General features: G+C 36.4%; 1 protein-coding gene across 7 annotated transcripts in view; it reads left to right on the top strand.

The window, feature by feature from the left end:
- The window catches only part of Rab26 (RAS oncogene family member Rab26), a 344,828-nt gene that overhangs the window by 313,370 nt on the left and 14,603 nt on the right, over positions 1-16,855 (top strand). For all 7 annotated transcript variants that reach the window (XM_069847790.1, XM_069847794.1, XM_069847791.1 and 4 more), the window contains 3 exons: positions 682-790; positions 2,127-2,237; positions 10,199-10,340. In XM_069847790.1, coding sequence (XP_069703891.1) covers positions 682-790; positions 2,127-2,237; positions 10,199-10,340 — 362 coding nt within the window. The remainder of the gene's footprint in view (positions 1-681; positions 791-2,126; positions 2,238-10,198; positions 10,341-16,855) is intronic.

The raw sequence follows: 16,855 nt of genomic DNA, 5'->3' as shown, positions 1-16,855 counted from the left end.
TAAGTTTTAAGACGTATATGAAGAGATACTAAGCCAGATTTATATTAATTGCTATATAAGTTATGTTGTGTCGTATTCTGTACATCTAGATGTGAATATTGCTCTTGATATTGATACTGGTACATGTATTGTATAATTTTAATATTCAATAACGATGAATATATGTTTCTACTTTGTACTTGTAAACATTGTTTTTCTTCTGTTACTTAAAATATTATTTTGATATGCATAATTTATAACTTGCTAAGTGCTCAGAATGTTCTGTTACAGCATGTTTTTATCAAAGAGTTCAGTTTAGCTTAAAGGGAGAAAAAAATATATTATTGCTAAATTGGTACTCCACACACAAACACTGAAGCGATACCTGTCAATACAATGATTTTCAGAACCGCAGATTCTTATGCTCAGAGCTTTAGATAGACTTAAACATGCTGCCTATAGGTTGTTAAAGACGCTGTTGTGCTGTATAATACTGACAAAGGGATTATATTTAACACTCCTTCAAATGTTAAAATATATACACGATTGTAGTCGTTTGAAAATGGAGTTGAACTACCGTAAAGTTGCGGTTCTGAAAATCATTTTGTTAATATTCTATGTTATATAGATTTAGAATCTATCTTCTAAAGTACAAGAAGTGACCTAATAGTTCCAGCATGAATCTTGTGTTTTTATTTTCAGAATAAAGTGGTAATAGTGGACCAATCAAAAGTAAAGCTACAGATTTGGGACACTGCAGGTCAAGAAAGGTTTAGAAGCGTTACTCACGCGTACTACAGGGATGCACACGGTAAGAACAGTTATTTAAATAAAGAATGATCCACTCTGTACTTAAGCTAATACCCTATTTAAAACTACATTATATCCAGAGATGATAAGATAATGATGTGATCATAAAAAAGTAATAGCGAAATGATAATGGCAGAGGAAAGAAACCGAAATAGTTGGAGTAAATATCCCCAAAGTCGCTTTATCCAGCACAAATCTCAAAGTGTTAGCCCGAAGTTAAATCCTTGGGTTTGTACATACTGTACATTGGTACCCTCAACCAGCATGGTCTAATCATTTGCAAAATACTGTATAACAGCTCTCGATTGGAAGTTAATTTCTTAGGCCTATAAATAAATGACGACCACGCACTTAGTTGAATGATAAACATCGACTTACCTATTTTAATCTTCATTTAACTAATGTCAGTATTCTCCCATCTTATTAATCTTTTCTTTCTCATCATTTTCATATTCTTCATTATTTTCTTTCTCTTCAGAATCATTTTCTTCGCCATATCATTCCTCTTTGCCTTTATCTTTTACATTATCTTCTTATCTATCATCTCAGTTTTATTTCATCAACTGTTTTTCTTTATCAACTCTATTTTCCTTCATTCTTCTCAATTACCGCCTTTCTCTTCTTCGTCAGCACTTTTTTCTTCGTCACTACCTTTCTCTTCTTCGTCACAGACTTTCTTCGTCACCGCATTTTTCCTTCCTTCGTCACCGCCTTTATTTTCTTCATCACCTTTCTCTTCTCCGTCACCTCCTTTCTCTTCTTCGTCTCCACCTTTCTCTTCTTTGTCACCGCCTTTCTCCGTCACAGCCTTTCTCTCCTTCACCACCGCCTTCCTCTTCTTCGTCACCGCCTTTCTCTTCTTCGTCGTCCACACCTGTGGAGTAACGGTCAGCGCGTCTGGCTGCGAAACCAGGTGGCCCGGGTTCGAATCCCGGTCGGGGCAAGTTACCTGGTTGAGGTTTTTTCCGGGGTTTTCCCTCAACCCAATACTACCAAATGCCGGGTAACTTTCGGTGCTGGACCCCGGACTCATTTCACCGGCATTATCACCTTCATATCATTCAGACGCTAAATAATCTAGATGTTGATACAGCGTCGTAAAATAACCCAATAAAATAAAAAAAATCTTCTTCGTCACCGCCTTTCTCTTCCTCGTTATCGCCATTCGCCTCTTCGTCATCTCCCGAACCGAGGACTGAGCTCCACATTTCTGCGGCAGTTGAAATCCTATTGAGTCAGTGACTGATTGTCTCCTTTCATTATTATCGTAAATAAAAATAAAATGAACGATTTGGTGTGTTCAAAGCTTTCTTACTGTAAGTGTATTTTATTTCCAGCCTTACTCTTACTTTATGACGTCACGAATAAGACGAGTTTCGACAATATCCGAGCGTGGCTTGGCGAGATCCGAGAGTACGCTCAAGACGACGTGGTTATTATGCTATTAGGTAAGGAGAAATTATATATTTCTTCATTCATATTAAGAGGACACTCAACTTAAAAATTGGAGAAAAGTGTCATAGAAATGAAAAATTAAAATTTCTACACTAATTTACGTGACAGAACTAAATCAATACGCAGAATTCTTCCCCTATTCATTGAGAAGTCACAGTCAAATGCACAAAGCCAAAAAATAAAAAATGACAATTAAAAGTGATATTTCAATTAATGATTGATTAAAAATTGAAATATTTTTTATTTTGAAAAGTATTGGATCTAATGAGCTGAAATTTTCCATGTGTATATTAAACTTTTTCTCCAAATTTAAAAAAGATTGGTCAAATAGCGAAAAAGTTTCAAAATATAGTTGAGTGTCCCCTTAAGATCACAACAAACTCAATTTTCCATGCCTTATCCCAGTTCCGTAAGAGCTCTATATGCAAGATTTATATTCCATTTTATTCCATTTATTATTAATTCCTTCAACATCTCCTTTTCCCTAGATCCTTCATATTCTATACTCTTTCCGTAAAAGTTGGTTTTCTGCGTATCAGATTGGCTGTTTTAAGTACCTTGGCGTATATACGACACTTGTTATGAAAAAGATTTATGGACTATTAGTATAAATACATAAGGAAGCGAGACCTGGCATGTGTGCTATGCGAGAAGAGAAATAATGAGCTATCAGAAAGAATGTTTGCTTCATGATGATTAATATTACACGAATCTACCGACACGGAAGTTCATCTCAGACTAAAACCGATCTTCCCCCTCCATACACATTAGTGATATATACACGGCACATGAGGAGGTTACAGGACAGATCTTGCCTCCTCTACTGTAACAGGCTTACTGGGTCATCCAATTATCTTCCGACCAAAGCTGCGGCAGGAATTGTACCGGCCAATAAGCTATCGCTTCCCGCCGACTAGGCAATACGTGAGTCCGTGGTTCAGCGGTTACTTTTATTGTGTTAGCGAGTGCCTAATAAATTCTTATGCACTTTAGAAGTTATATATTCACCCATGTCACGCAAGAAGATGCTGGAACTGCCTGCATCCATTTTCCACACATTTCTGACATCTGCTTTGGAGATTCCTTAGGGGAATTTTCCAGGCTTTGTCCAATGTCATCAAGAGTTTCTTCTGTCAACACTGTACGTTGCCTTCTTCGCTTCTTATCTTGAACACTTCCTGTTTTCCGCAATTTATTAACTAATTCATGAATCGTATCACGACTTGGAACTCGACCACCTGGGAATTTCTCTTGAAATAAGCTGAGCGGATTCTGTACGGACATACGAATCGTAAATAATCACCCAATGTGGAATAGAATAATAAAATTAGATCTATTATTTGCCATTTATTCTAAGCAGACTATACGAGTAGTTGCTTGCACTGTTCAAACAACATTAACTGTGGCATGAGAGTCATGTCAAAACCAGTTAACTCCGCCCGCCACTTACCCGTCCGACCGTAAACGTTGCCTTAACGGCTGATGCAGTTCCAGCCACAGCTCTGGTCAAAAGATAATTGGATGGCCCAGTAGCTTTCAATTCAAATTTTATGAATATTGTTCGACATTCCATGTAATGGATTTAGTCGTAATTTTCAACCATAAATAGTAGAGAAGTTTCAGAATAGAAAAATTGAATTTCTGGCGTGTCATATGCAATGGACTAACATGAATTAAGATACTTTGATGAAAAAAATATATAACAAATAAATTTCTGCTCGAAGAATTTTTTAAACTGCGAAATCACAGATTACACAAAAATATGTAAAATAAAAATTAAGAAAAACGAAAGAAATTACACATACTGTACTCATAAAACTTGGAAAACAAACATTAAAGAGCAGACTGCGTAACATAAAGAGCAGGCATGTCAGAAATCAGACACTGAAAGTGCAGTGTATGTGCGCGGAACGCCGGTCTGTGCAGATTGCGTCATTCATGTGTTGCTCTTACCAGTTCTTAGCGGGAGGGATGTACAAGAATCTATTCTGCGCTTCTAGTGTTCAATTAAATTGACATTTGGACATTATAAACATACTTATCAGAAGGAAAAAACACAATTATTGTTAGTGTCTATATTTGACAATAATTGTAACACAAGAAACAATAGACTTACTCAGTTACAATTAACAAAGCAGTCATTTGTAAATAATCATTTATTTACATGATTTGTATACAGTATTTGAAGAAAATATAAATATTGCAGTAATTTTGAAACAACAAAAAACGAACACAATATTTCATTTTACGTAGGTAGTATGTACTGATTATTTCAAAGTAATACTCTTTCATTGTTCCTCAAGCATTATTGGGACCATTGGTGCACAAATGCTAAGAAAGAAAATATTTTACTCCCAATTACATGCAATAGGATATTGTGAGGCTCTTACACTGGAATCATTTCCTTGCTGTATATTAATATAAATTCACATTATTATTAATAAATTGGATAAATTAAGCTTGAATTTAAATTTATATATAGTTTATTTGGAAAACGTTGAGAGCAAGTATTAGCAAGTTGGGAGCGTTACTGAATTGAGTTAAAAGAGTACTTCACAAGCTGTGAAGGAGGACATTTTCTTTATGTTAGGTTTAAAGATTTATTAACGTAAGTATATTAACATAATATAGTAACGTGAGGTGGAAAATTCGCCATTATGTATTATTTTTCCAGAAAAAATTTCCGCCTTACAAATAGTTGCTTTTTTCCTTCCCTTACAACCTCAAGAGCCTCACATGTATTACTCACCATATTCTCATCACTTATCAGCTTATCAAATAAAAGTTGTAAGTCGTCTAATCATTGATGGCTGTGTTAGTACAGACTCCAAAACAACATCATTTTCATGTTGTCTTGCCGTGAGAGTACTAATTAAGAAATAAGAGCAGGCGAATATCATATGTTGAGAACTTTACTAATATGATTTAAATTCTCATATCACTATTAGGTCCACATCATATGATGAAAGCCTTTCATTTTAAAATAATTACTATTGGCTGAGGAAAACATCATAAGAGTTATGTTATATGATTGGTGATTTCTCTTCTTCGTTATATCTGTGGACTCCTCACTTTATTTTCCATAACGCATTCACAATCACAGCTCAATGAGCACCCGTACTGATCTGTGTTACTGAAACAAAAGCTGATCTGCTACTATAGGTACTGTACAGCCCTGTCGCGTTCCCCTCCAAGCCGATTCACTACCTCCAGGTAGGGGAATAGGAACTGCACGATGCACGGAGACCAGTGCACAATGTGCAGGGTTTTGACATGCCTGATAAAGAGGAAAGAAAGCGTATGGAAACTTTTTTCTGCATAAAACTGAAGGAAAAAGAGACGTCAATCTTTCAACTCTGAGATAAGAATTTTTGAGGTGGTTGGTTGGTTGGTTGGTTGGTTGGTTGGGTGGGTGGGTGGGTGGGTGGGTGGGTGGTTGTAGCGGGAGTTTATCAGTTGCGCGCACGGAAAGTTTTTACCTGAATTTTGTGCATCAGTAGCGCGTGGTGGTTTCTAGTGAGTACTCATCAGTTGTGCGTGGTCATTATATTTTCGCAACATTTTCCTTCCCATTTTATAGAGACTTAGGACTCTCTGCATGTTATTGGCAGGTATGGTTAAAAATGTTTGTTTCAATCGTACCATGAAGTTGGTAACTCGTCAAAGGAATAAAAGTGATCGTACTATGAAGTTGGTACTAATAAAAGGGAATAATCTTATCAATAATTTTGTATTCATATTTTCTTATAATGTCGGCCTGATTAGCATAGTTGGTATAGCACTGGCCTTCTATGCCCGAGGTTGCGGATTCGATTCCGGGCCAGGTCGATGGCATTTAAATGTCAGTAGATTTACTAGCATGTAAAATAACTCTTGCGGGACAAAATTCCGGCACACCGGCTTCGCTGATATAACCTCGACAGTTGCGAGCGTCGTTAAATAAAACATAACATTTAACATTTTTCTCTTATAATAGTACGAAACGCTCTTTACATATCAATTCTACTAATGTTTCCATGTTTGTATTTCTTAAGAAGTTCTTCAATATACTGTTTCCGTTTTCTACATGCAAGATTCATCCTGGGAATATTATCTCTGTCATTCGTTTTAATATACGTATTAATTTGTGTCTGAATGATAGCGTCAACGAATTTATAAATAGGATATGTGGATGTACAGAGTTAAAATTAAGAGAAAATGCCTTGTAAAACGCTTCGCATTCATTTATGGTTCTGTTAGAAGTAATTGTATCCGAAACCCAATTCTCGAGAGGAAATAATGAATCAGATGCAATGTAATTATTTACTAAATAATCAGATTAGAGTCACCAAAATAATCAACAAAAACTTCTCAAACTAGTAGATATTACAGCTCCAGTATCGATCTGATTTAATTTTGCCAAATATTCAATTAAAACTTTCAAACTGTTCGACATTACCCCCAACTATAATGGATTCATTAATACGAAAGTCTCCACGCGCAATTCATGTGCCTTCATGGAGAATGCTCGCGCGGAAATGATTTATGTCGAAACAGTTCGCGCGCAACTGATTAATTTTAATCCTTTCGCGCGCAACTGATTTACATCCGTTGTAGCTGCGACGGCAGAGGAGAATTCGGACGTGGTGGTTGTGGCGGCGGAGGAGACCCTGGCAGCGGTGATGGTGGTAGGCAGTTAGGCAGGAGTGGTCATAGTGTTAGTGGTGACGTAGGCGATCATGTGGTGGTGATTATAATGTAATGTCCTAATATATAATATAATAGGTATATAGGCCTAATACTCATATTATGATGATTAATAAAAATTAAAGTGAGGTATTTTTAAATATGAAGTAACCTCTATAATTAACTATTCAAAGACAGTGAATACATCAAATACACTGGTCGCAGGTAGATGAGTACAAACTATGGCAGGCATGAGCTTGGACATAAAATTAACCTTGACCTGTGACTAGGTTTACATCGAAGAGCGATCAGATCCGATTTCTCTCCACCGCATCTGTATTCAGTTGGACAGCCCGGATTCAATGTGTATGGTGGCCATGGAAACGAGTGTCACGTTGTTTGCTGCAGCGATCTAGCTCGGAAGTGTTTAGCGATCTGAGAGAGGGCCTTGTGCGTTTATTCACGGCCGTGGTTTATTCAGCTTCTTAAGCTATGGTTCCGCTATGGCGATCATCGCCCAGCGAACAGCATTGGTGATCATTGCCGAGCAAACAACGTCAACTGAGCTGTTTCCTTTACAGCGAACATCGTCGTCTTTTCTATCAGAAAATTAGATAGTAATAACTACTCATAAGTTTGGAGGCAATAATTCTGCTGAATCATTTAGCATTGGAGGCTGGAGACAAGTTTAAGGCTTATTTTTCTAGTTAAAGAGGAAGTGCTAAATGGTATCAGTGAGATATATTGTTGTATTTATGCCACTTCAAAGAGACGTGCCGTATATTTAAATTATTTTCCGAGCAAGATATCCGTGTCATTCTAAATTATAGTTACAGTATTCAATCTTCGTGCAAGTTATTCAACTTAAAACTATTATTCTAAAACACACTTCATTATGGTCTTAAAATGATCTCAAGTAATGGATTATATTGTTACATTAATCGTCGTTATTAAAGGTTGGAATTTCGGGGAAGATAGCTTATTCCTTTGACACACTGTATATACGTTCCTGATCAAACAATACTAAATTAAGTTTTTTTATAAACACTGTCTTTAAAAAACATATAACATTTTAATTGTTCTTTCTCTAATGTATTGGGATATACATATAATTAACCTGTGTTGAAATACAGGTACTTTACCAATCTTGCCTACAATTTTACCAACTTCCTTTCACAACATTTCCTTTTTATGGGCATCTCTGTATTTTTTGAACTCATATCGTACAGGGCAGGATGATTGGAAACATGGTTAATTAAAATAGCATCATTTATTTGTGAGAAATTGCTAAATATACTGTTTTGTTCCTGATGTCGTCATTCGTTTGTTTTCTAAATGAACGACGATCATCGCTGTCAGTTTGAACCCTGACTTGGGTTCAGAGTGATGAACGCCAGCGCAGATCGCTGCAGTCCGCGCGGAACGTCGTAAAGAAACCAGCTCCATTTATTTACATGTAAATCTAATCGAGCGGCGTTGTTCGCTCGGCGATGATCGCCATAGCGGAACCATAGCTTTATGTCCACCGTTGACAGGCATTGTCACCTCAGCTACGTGTAAAGGAAGACATAAAACGAAAAAAAGGAAAGATATATTGGGACATGAAAGTAAAGAAGAAAAAAGAAGTAAAAATATCATGGTCCTTAATGCAGTTTCATTCAAATGTTTCTTCATTTTGTATTTTAGTGTAGGTTTTCTTAACATTTTTCCACTTCCATTCATTTAACCCTTAAATTCGCAAAGTACCCTATAAGATATAACAGGTTAATAGGTTGTATGCTATAATTTTTATAGAACAGTAGAAAAAATTGGTAGGAAAATTAAAATTTCACAATACCTACTATAATATTGTACGACATATTATAAAATATGGACATTGCGATAGTTGTTTTCTTTACAGTCCGACTCGGTTTAATAAACTAGTGTGAGAAATGAGGTTTTGCCAATTTAAGTGTTAACTTTTAATTTCAGTTCTACGAAATACATATTAAATTTTGTAGTACTGCAAAAAATATGTTTCAAATGTTGATGAAAAAACTAGTTTTTAGACTCAATGATACCGAGCAGTACTTTTGACATGTATGTGCTACGTGTTTTCTTCTCCTCTCTTAAATAGATTTGACTCATGTGCGTGTTTTTACGTGTTTTTTAAGAAACTTTATTAAACAGCATGTTCCATTAAGAAATTGCAGTTAGTAATACTACATGTACTCTTACCTAATTCTACGTTTATGTATTTACACTACTGGGTGTTCATTTCAAAGTGTGTCATGACGTCACTGTTGTTGGGTCACCGATTTGAAGCGAGTTTCAGCTTATATGTTAGAGAAATTGCCTATTATTTAAGGCGTTCTTCAATCTGAACTTGAGAACGTGTACGGTATAACTTGAACGTCGTAGCAACAGATGGCGGTCTGTACGGTCTGTGTGCTACCATAACCTCTTTCGAACTGTGTTTTGCGCCAGCAAGTCGTACGCAGGGTATTTGTTATCATCGGTTGTGTACGGTAACATTCCACAACACAAATCAAATGCTCCGTGTCCATGTTGACCGTCGAAGTTAATGTCAACAAATACGTAAGTAATCGTCTTAACCCTCTCCCCATATCCCGACAGTACGTATTTCCAAACAGTTTACATTCGTGCCACTACCGACTTTACCGTACGTATCGGTACGTACTCTACAGAATGAACGCCGTACTTGCTAGGCAACTTCTCTGCCTGAAAGGTCCTACACCTCTGCGGAAGTGTGGGAAGATTGAATTCTCTAGGCTCATCGGCTAGCTACATGACCGCATACAGCGAGCCATGACACACTTTGAACTGAACACCCAGTATGTACAGATATGAAAAAAGGAAGCTTTTGGAAATCTAGGAATAATTTTTGCTATATTAGCAATTGGCTTATTACTACTCTTTGTTCTGTTCTACTTTAATTGGTTGTAAAGTTGATTGAATTCACATATTTGCAAAAATATTTTAAGAACCTTTCCATTAAGCCTCTTCCGTCGTTTTTGCTGTTATTGTAATTGAATGAATATTTATTAATTAACTAGAAATGGATTTCTTATTTGTATTCTGATTATATTAACGATAATATTATTAATAATTATTGTGCTCGATATTTGCATAAATATATTCTGAATTCCTGGGAAAATTCGGTTATTTTTTTGTTCTCTGTCTCTATGTTCAGCACTGTTTTTAGTTTGATTTAATCAAAGGAGCAACAGATAGCTGATCCATTTCTCTGCTGAATGTCTATACAAATCCAATCAAATTGATTGTGCAGGGAACAAAGCAGACTGTGGCTCTGAGAGACTGGTGCGCAAGGAAGATGGGGAGCGTCTCGCAAGAGAGTACAATGTCGCATTTATGGAGACGTCAGCGAAAACGGGGCTCAACGTCGAGCTCACCTTCATGGCTGTCGCCAGGTTAGTATAGTTGGATTATATGCGTATGACAATGCACATACTTTATTCTCATCCGTCAAGTAAGCAGTGCGACCCACTTCTTGACAAGACTTTCTTTTGCGACCCCCCCCCTCGCCCACTAATATACTAAACCCCATTCGAAAAATATAAATCCATGTAAAATCGAAAATAACGATAATTTTATTCAAAATCAGTGGGTACCACCCAACGAACGACCAAATTGAAGTACATGATGCAACAATCACACGAAATATTAAGCAAACACCATTTCTAGTAGGCCTACTTCAAACTGTTACCTCCGTGGCGCTGCGGTAATAGTTCAATAGGCCTACAAAGTGGTAAATTCCATCAAAGAAAGGGCGTTGTAAACTCGTATTTTCAGCAAAATTTGTAAAGACATGGGTTCGTTATATGAAAATGTTCTTTATTAAAGCAAGATGGCTTTCGTGGGGTAATATGTTGAAAAAAAGTTTTACAATTGAAAGCAGAACTTTTAATATATCGGCGCTTGCTAGACGAGAAACGGAATTGTGACCCGTTGCGCGAAAAGGGACCTAAAGTCGTGAAAGGAAATTTTACAGGAGAACAGAATAACGAATTTGTGGTGTAAAAACTGTATTTCTATGTTTTGGCATCTAGCGCTGTTTTTACATACTAAACTAGGACATATTTTTACACGTGCTTCTTAAATACCTAAATCTTCCTTATAGTTGCTAAGAAAACAAATGAAAACTTTAATTGCACTTTTCTCGAAAAATACATAATGTAATATCAACATTCAATAAGTAATATATTAAAAACTATAGTACCTAGAACCATGAATTTTTTTAAATGCTCAGTATTTCATCCTTGAAACCACAAAAAAAATGAAAAATCCGACTTTAGGTCCCATTTCCTGCAACTAGTCACATATGCAAACCTATTTTCCAATTTTCTTTGGTTTCTTAGATTGACCTTCCATGCTGATATTTTCGAACACTTAAATGCTTTGAATAGTATTTTGCAAGACCAAGATGTTAACATAACAGCCAGATATAAAATTAACGTATTTATAAAGAAACTTGATTCCTGGTCAATGTTACTGGACAAAAAGATATTTGATTCATTCCAGTGTATTAAAGAGCTCATGGAAAATGTAGCTACATATAATAAACAAATGCTGTGTTTTTGCGGACATACAATTGAGCTTCCAAAATGTTAATCAACAACTTTTAAATTATTTTTCCGGAAGAATATCAAAACAATTACAACAGTCACAAATGGATAGTAAATTCGTTTTTAGACAGTTGCGTTCGACTGACTGAAATAGAAGGAAATATGAGAGAAAATCTAATTTAAAATATGTACAGTTGTCAAAAAAAAAAAAAAGTGGCCGCACTCGTGAACAGCGAAAATTTTCTAAGTCCACTTCTGGTCACGGCGATGTTACAAAATTCATGTCCTTGTAGAAGCAGTTCCGGAACTATGGAATTATTTCATATCTCTGTCTCATAGACCAGCGGTAGAGTGCTCGCTTAATGATTGAAAGATTGGGAGTTCGGACCTTGTTCAAGTTTTCATTTTACTTTTTTAATCGTTCTTTAGCGATATAAATAATATTCAAATTATAATTTGTATTCTATTACAGTTCTTTCGCGTTATAAATAATATTAAAATTACCATTAATATTCTGTTATCGTTCTTTCGCGATATAAATACTCTGAATTTATATAAGAAATTATTGTAATATAAATAACCTATTTTTCTTTGTAAAATAGGTAATTTTATTTAAATAATTAATTATATATTATATAATATCTTACATTAATTAAACAAACCGATATTTATCATTTATATTATGTTATCGTTCTTTAGTGATCCTATATAAATAATACTGAAGTTATTTATATTCTGTTATCGTTGTTAGCGATATAAATAATATTCAAGTTATCATTTATATTCTGTTATCGTTCTTTAGCGACATAAATAACATGAATTTAATATTAGGTTTGGAACATTACAGTTGCATAATACTGGTGTTAGTTTTTTTCTTTTTACAATATTACATTATATTATCTTCAAATACAATAAAATGAAAAGGAGTGACGAGGAATTGAACCTGAGATGTTTACATCAAAATTCCGACGTTCTTCCGACTGCACTACGAGGGCACAAGTAAAGAAACATTTGCGGAAAAATTGGCCCAATTCCCCTCCAAGATTTTCTGATGATTTGTAGAAGTTCGTCCAGGATGCGGGGGACAAATGCTAATTTAGATTTCCCGGTATCTGATCGGGTAAAAAATCCTGATAGAACTAATATTTAACCCTTGCGGTGAATTTCGGTGAAGTTCGGAGGGCCCAATTAGTCAAATCCACTTTCTTCACCACCACTCTTGGGCCCCCTAGAATCTATTAAGATTCGAAAGAGACAGTGGTGTGCGGAAAGCAACGGGAAGTTAACGCATTTATCATTCCCAAGAAAAACTGCAAACATGAGTAAAGAAAGCTTTTAACAGAAAAAGAAGCATCTTCTGCGACCTCTGGAAAAGAACTAAGGAACAGACTAGTGAAATGTTGGTGTGGCACTGAATGGGGAAAAAAACATGGGCATTACGATGAAATGAAGAGAAATATATAGAAGCATTTGAAATGTGGATGTGGAGATAAATGGAAAATCTGAAGTGAACAGACAGAATAAGAAAGGAAGTTGTGTTGGAAAAAGTGGATGAAGAAAGTATGATGGTGAAACTGATTAGAGAGAGAAAGAGGAATTGGTTGGGTCACTGGTTGAGAAGAAACTGCCTACTGAGGGATGCACTGGAAAGAATGGTAAACGGGAAAAGAGTTCGAGGCAGAAGAAGATATATAATAGACGACATTAAGATATGTGGATCATGTGCGGAGACTAAGAGGAAGGCATAAAATAGGAAAGATTGGAGAATGCTGGGTTTGCAGTGAAAGACCTGTACACGGGCAGAACGCTTATGTATGTCCAGGATGCTTGGAATGTCGTGGCTGAGAATAGTAGTTATTTGAAAAGACTCTAGTCGATTCCATGCCCACTCGACTGCAAGAATGCTGGGTAACTTTCGGTGCTGGATCCCGGACTCATTTCACCGGCGTTATTACCTTCACCTCTTCAGACGCTAAATAACCAAGATGTTGATAAATCGTCGTAAAAAATAATCGAATGCAAGATGTGATCGAGATGTGGGAAAGATAGATTAAATATATTGAATCATAGCTTTTTGCTTTGTTTTTTGAACGATTAATTGTTTGAATGTTCTAAGGCAGACGCTAGTAAGTTTCTTTTGTTTATGCCATGAAATATATTTTTGTTGAGGATAAAATCTTTTTTTCTTTCCATTTGCAGCCATCATGGCATAACACATTCATGAACTTGATGTTAATTACTAAAATAATCATAAAAGGGAAAGGAGCAATTATGTATATTTTGTATCTCTCTCTTAAAAAAAAAACAAAAAAAAATAACATAAAGAGCACGAGGTAGTATTCGAACGCAGGACCTCACGAATAAGAGGCCAGAACGCTACCATTACGCTATCAAACAACACAAATCATACTTTAATTATAACTTTAGATATCAGGCAACGTGATACAACATGTAACATCGCCTGTCTCCGAATAGCGAAGATACCCGAAGGGAACTTCGCTTCTGGAGAGCGGCCACTTTTTCTTTTGACAACTGTACAGTAGCCTACTACTGATGGAATGTTTGCATTATACTTTTTTTCGCAGAGCGTAGATCACTTTTGGATCAAAAGAATGCAAGAATACGTAATTCTTATTTTTTATATTTGCAGCCTCGTACTCATAGAAAATAAATTTTCTCGTCTATGATCACTACCAAAACAAAAGTGAGAAATTTCCTTCAACTTTAAAATTATATCACTATGTTTTAAAATTATATCACTGTGTGTATGGCATGCTGAGTCCTGATTTGAGAACCACTTTCTGAAAAACAGGCACATTAATCGCATTAATTATTTGTATACTTTATAACTACTGAAACATTTTTCATTCTTATGTTCACTGTTGTTTATGTTTATGTTGCTAAATACAAAATAAATGTATGTTACTAAGAAACTTCTTGACTTATTTCATAAATCATCTCATGATCTCTCTTAGCTTCTTACACGCCTCAACCTGAAGGTCGCGACTCCCACTTTGGGAACCACTGGTCCACATAATTTGATATCTATGTAACCCTAGATAGGGTAGATCTTCCGACTCCCCCACACCAACACCCAGCAAGCTGGATCGTGTGTAGCATGATCGGGTTGTTTTGTCATCAGTTGCAGATTGCAGGCGTGACGCTAGCAAAATAAATTGAGTGCAGTGAGTATTGTCTAAAAAATGACGGAGAAGGAGAAAGTAGCATGAAAGATATTTTTGAACTACAGGATATAGCCTATAGGATATTTTGAACTCTTATCTCAACGGAAATATGTATAATCAGGCTTTGGAAACTTTATTCTACTAATGCAAACTTGTCGATGAGGATGCGACCATCTCTATTTTTAAAAGCTGTGGTGACTCGGCCGCACTAAATTTAAAATCTTGTCCGCCTGGGTGGCCCAGTCGGTGCAGTGCTGACTTTCCATGCCCGAGGTTGCGGGTTCGATTCCGGCCCAGGTCGATGACATTTAAGTGTGTTTAAATGCGTCAGGCTCAAGTCACTAGATTTACTGACATGTAAAAGAACTCCTGCGAAACAAAATTCCGACGCGACCTGATATAACCTTGGCAGTGCGAGCGTCGTTAATAAAACCCAATTTCGAAAAAATAATTTAATTTCAAATCTTCATAACTTCCTCCGGTTGCTAAAAATCTTAGTCATAATTTAATCTCTCTTGTTCAATAACACTTTCTCTCATTATAATCTCTTGTTTCTTTTTATTGAAAGAGCCACTGTATGGAGTAGTTTATGAAATTGTCATTATCTGTTCGAAAAAAAAAAATATTTTAAAACCTACTGGTTCTAGTTCTTTAATAATATTTGTATGTATGACTAATTTTTGTCTAGTAGTCACTTTTTAGCTCAAAACTTTCTTTATTGTATCGGTTTATCGTTTTGTGACAAGGTAAAAGCAATTTAATTTTTTTTTACTTTGAAAGTGAAGGGACCAGAGTCAAAAATAAACCGAATTTTGCCTGCTGCTGCCGTGACATTTAGGCAACTTCTCTGCTTTGCCTTCGTGGCGGATAGTATAAGTCCTCAGGCGCATGTAATAGATTGCCCTACAGCTGCGCAGAAGGAATAGCTATGTAACTAACATAGCATATAGTCAGTGTAGCTAATTGCCTGATAAGCTGAAGACGGCCCGGTGCTTTTTCAAGAGTACTAATTTGTCGGAGTGGTAAGATGACCCTTAAATAACGAGTGAACATGAAAGTTTGCATTAAACTTTGTAAGACATTTATTGAGACGCGCACAGAGAGGAAGCAATGACACTGATAAGTGCATGAGTGGCACAAGCGTTTCAAAGATGGTCGTGTTTCTGATCTACATCTAGGAAGACCCAGATCGCCAAAAAATGAAGTGATTGCCAGAGTTGGTTAAAAGATCAGAGAAGACCGCAGTTGATAGATGACGTGGCAAAAGTGTCAGGAATTTCTCTGTTCTGTACACGCTATCCTCTACAGTGATTTGAAGGTGTGAGTACATTGTTCCGTGAATATTAAAAGAAAGAGAGAACATTGGTTAGTAGAGAACTAATTAACAGGATTGACTAGGATCCAAATCTTTTGAACAGGGTGTGATTATAAATGAGGAGACATTGTGTTTTCTCTACGACTCACAATTTAAACGACAGTCATCGACATGGAAATCACCCGCCTTACCACGATAAAAGGGATTTCGTGTAGACATGTCAAAGAAAAAGATTATGCTGAAAGTGTTCTTCGATATCTAGAGATCGGTACATGTCGAATTTATTCCTGAAGGTCGAACTATTAATAAGGAGGCGTATGTTGCTATTCTTAGTCATCTTCGCGATTCAGTACGACCAGAAAGGCTTCACGAATTGGATTCTTCTTCACGACAACGCCCCAGCACACCAGTACTTCCAGGTGAACGAGTACCTCACAGAGCATAATATAGGCATACCTTTCCTTCCTCAGCTTCCATATTCTCCGAATCTGACTCCAGCTGATTACTACCTGTTTCCGAAGGTCAAAGACTTGCTCAAGGAGTGAAAGTTCGCTTTGGCTGAAGAGATGAAGACGTATGCGATGAGCGCTCTGAAGAAGATGAGCAATAATAGCCTACAGGACTGTTTTGAAAAGTTGTACGGACACTGGCAGAAGTGTGTCACTGTCCAAAGAGCTTACGTTGAAGATGATGTTGTATAAAAAGGTTACATTTCCTCTGTAATAAAAGTTTCTAACATGTTCGGTTCATTTTTGACTTTGCTGTATAATGTTTCACAACACACCAGGTTGGATCGTGTGGAGAGCAGAACTAGATCACCGATCCAACCATCCTACAGATTTGGTCGTGCTTAACGGCTT

Source organism: Periplaneta americana, chromosome 15, assembly GCF_040183065.1.
Source record: "Periplaneta americana isolate PAMFEO1 chromosome 15, P.americana_PAMFEO1_priV1, whole genome shotgun sequence".
Taxonomy (NCBI): Eukaryota; Metazoa; Arthropoda; class Insecta; order Blattodea; family Blattidae; genus Periplaneta; species Periplaneta americana.
Note: the sequence above shows the minus strand (reverse complement) of the source record. Positions and strands in the feature narration are given on the sequence as shown.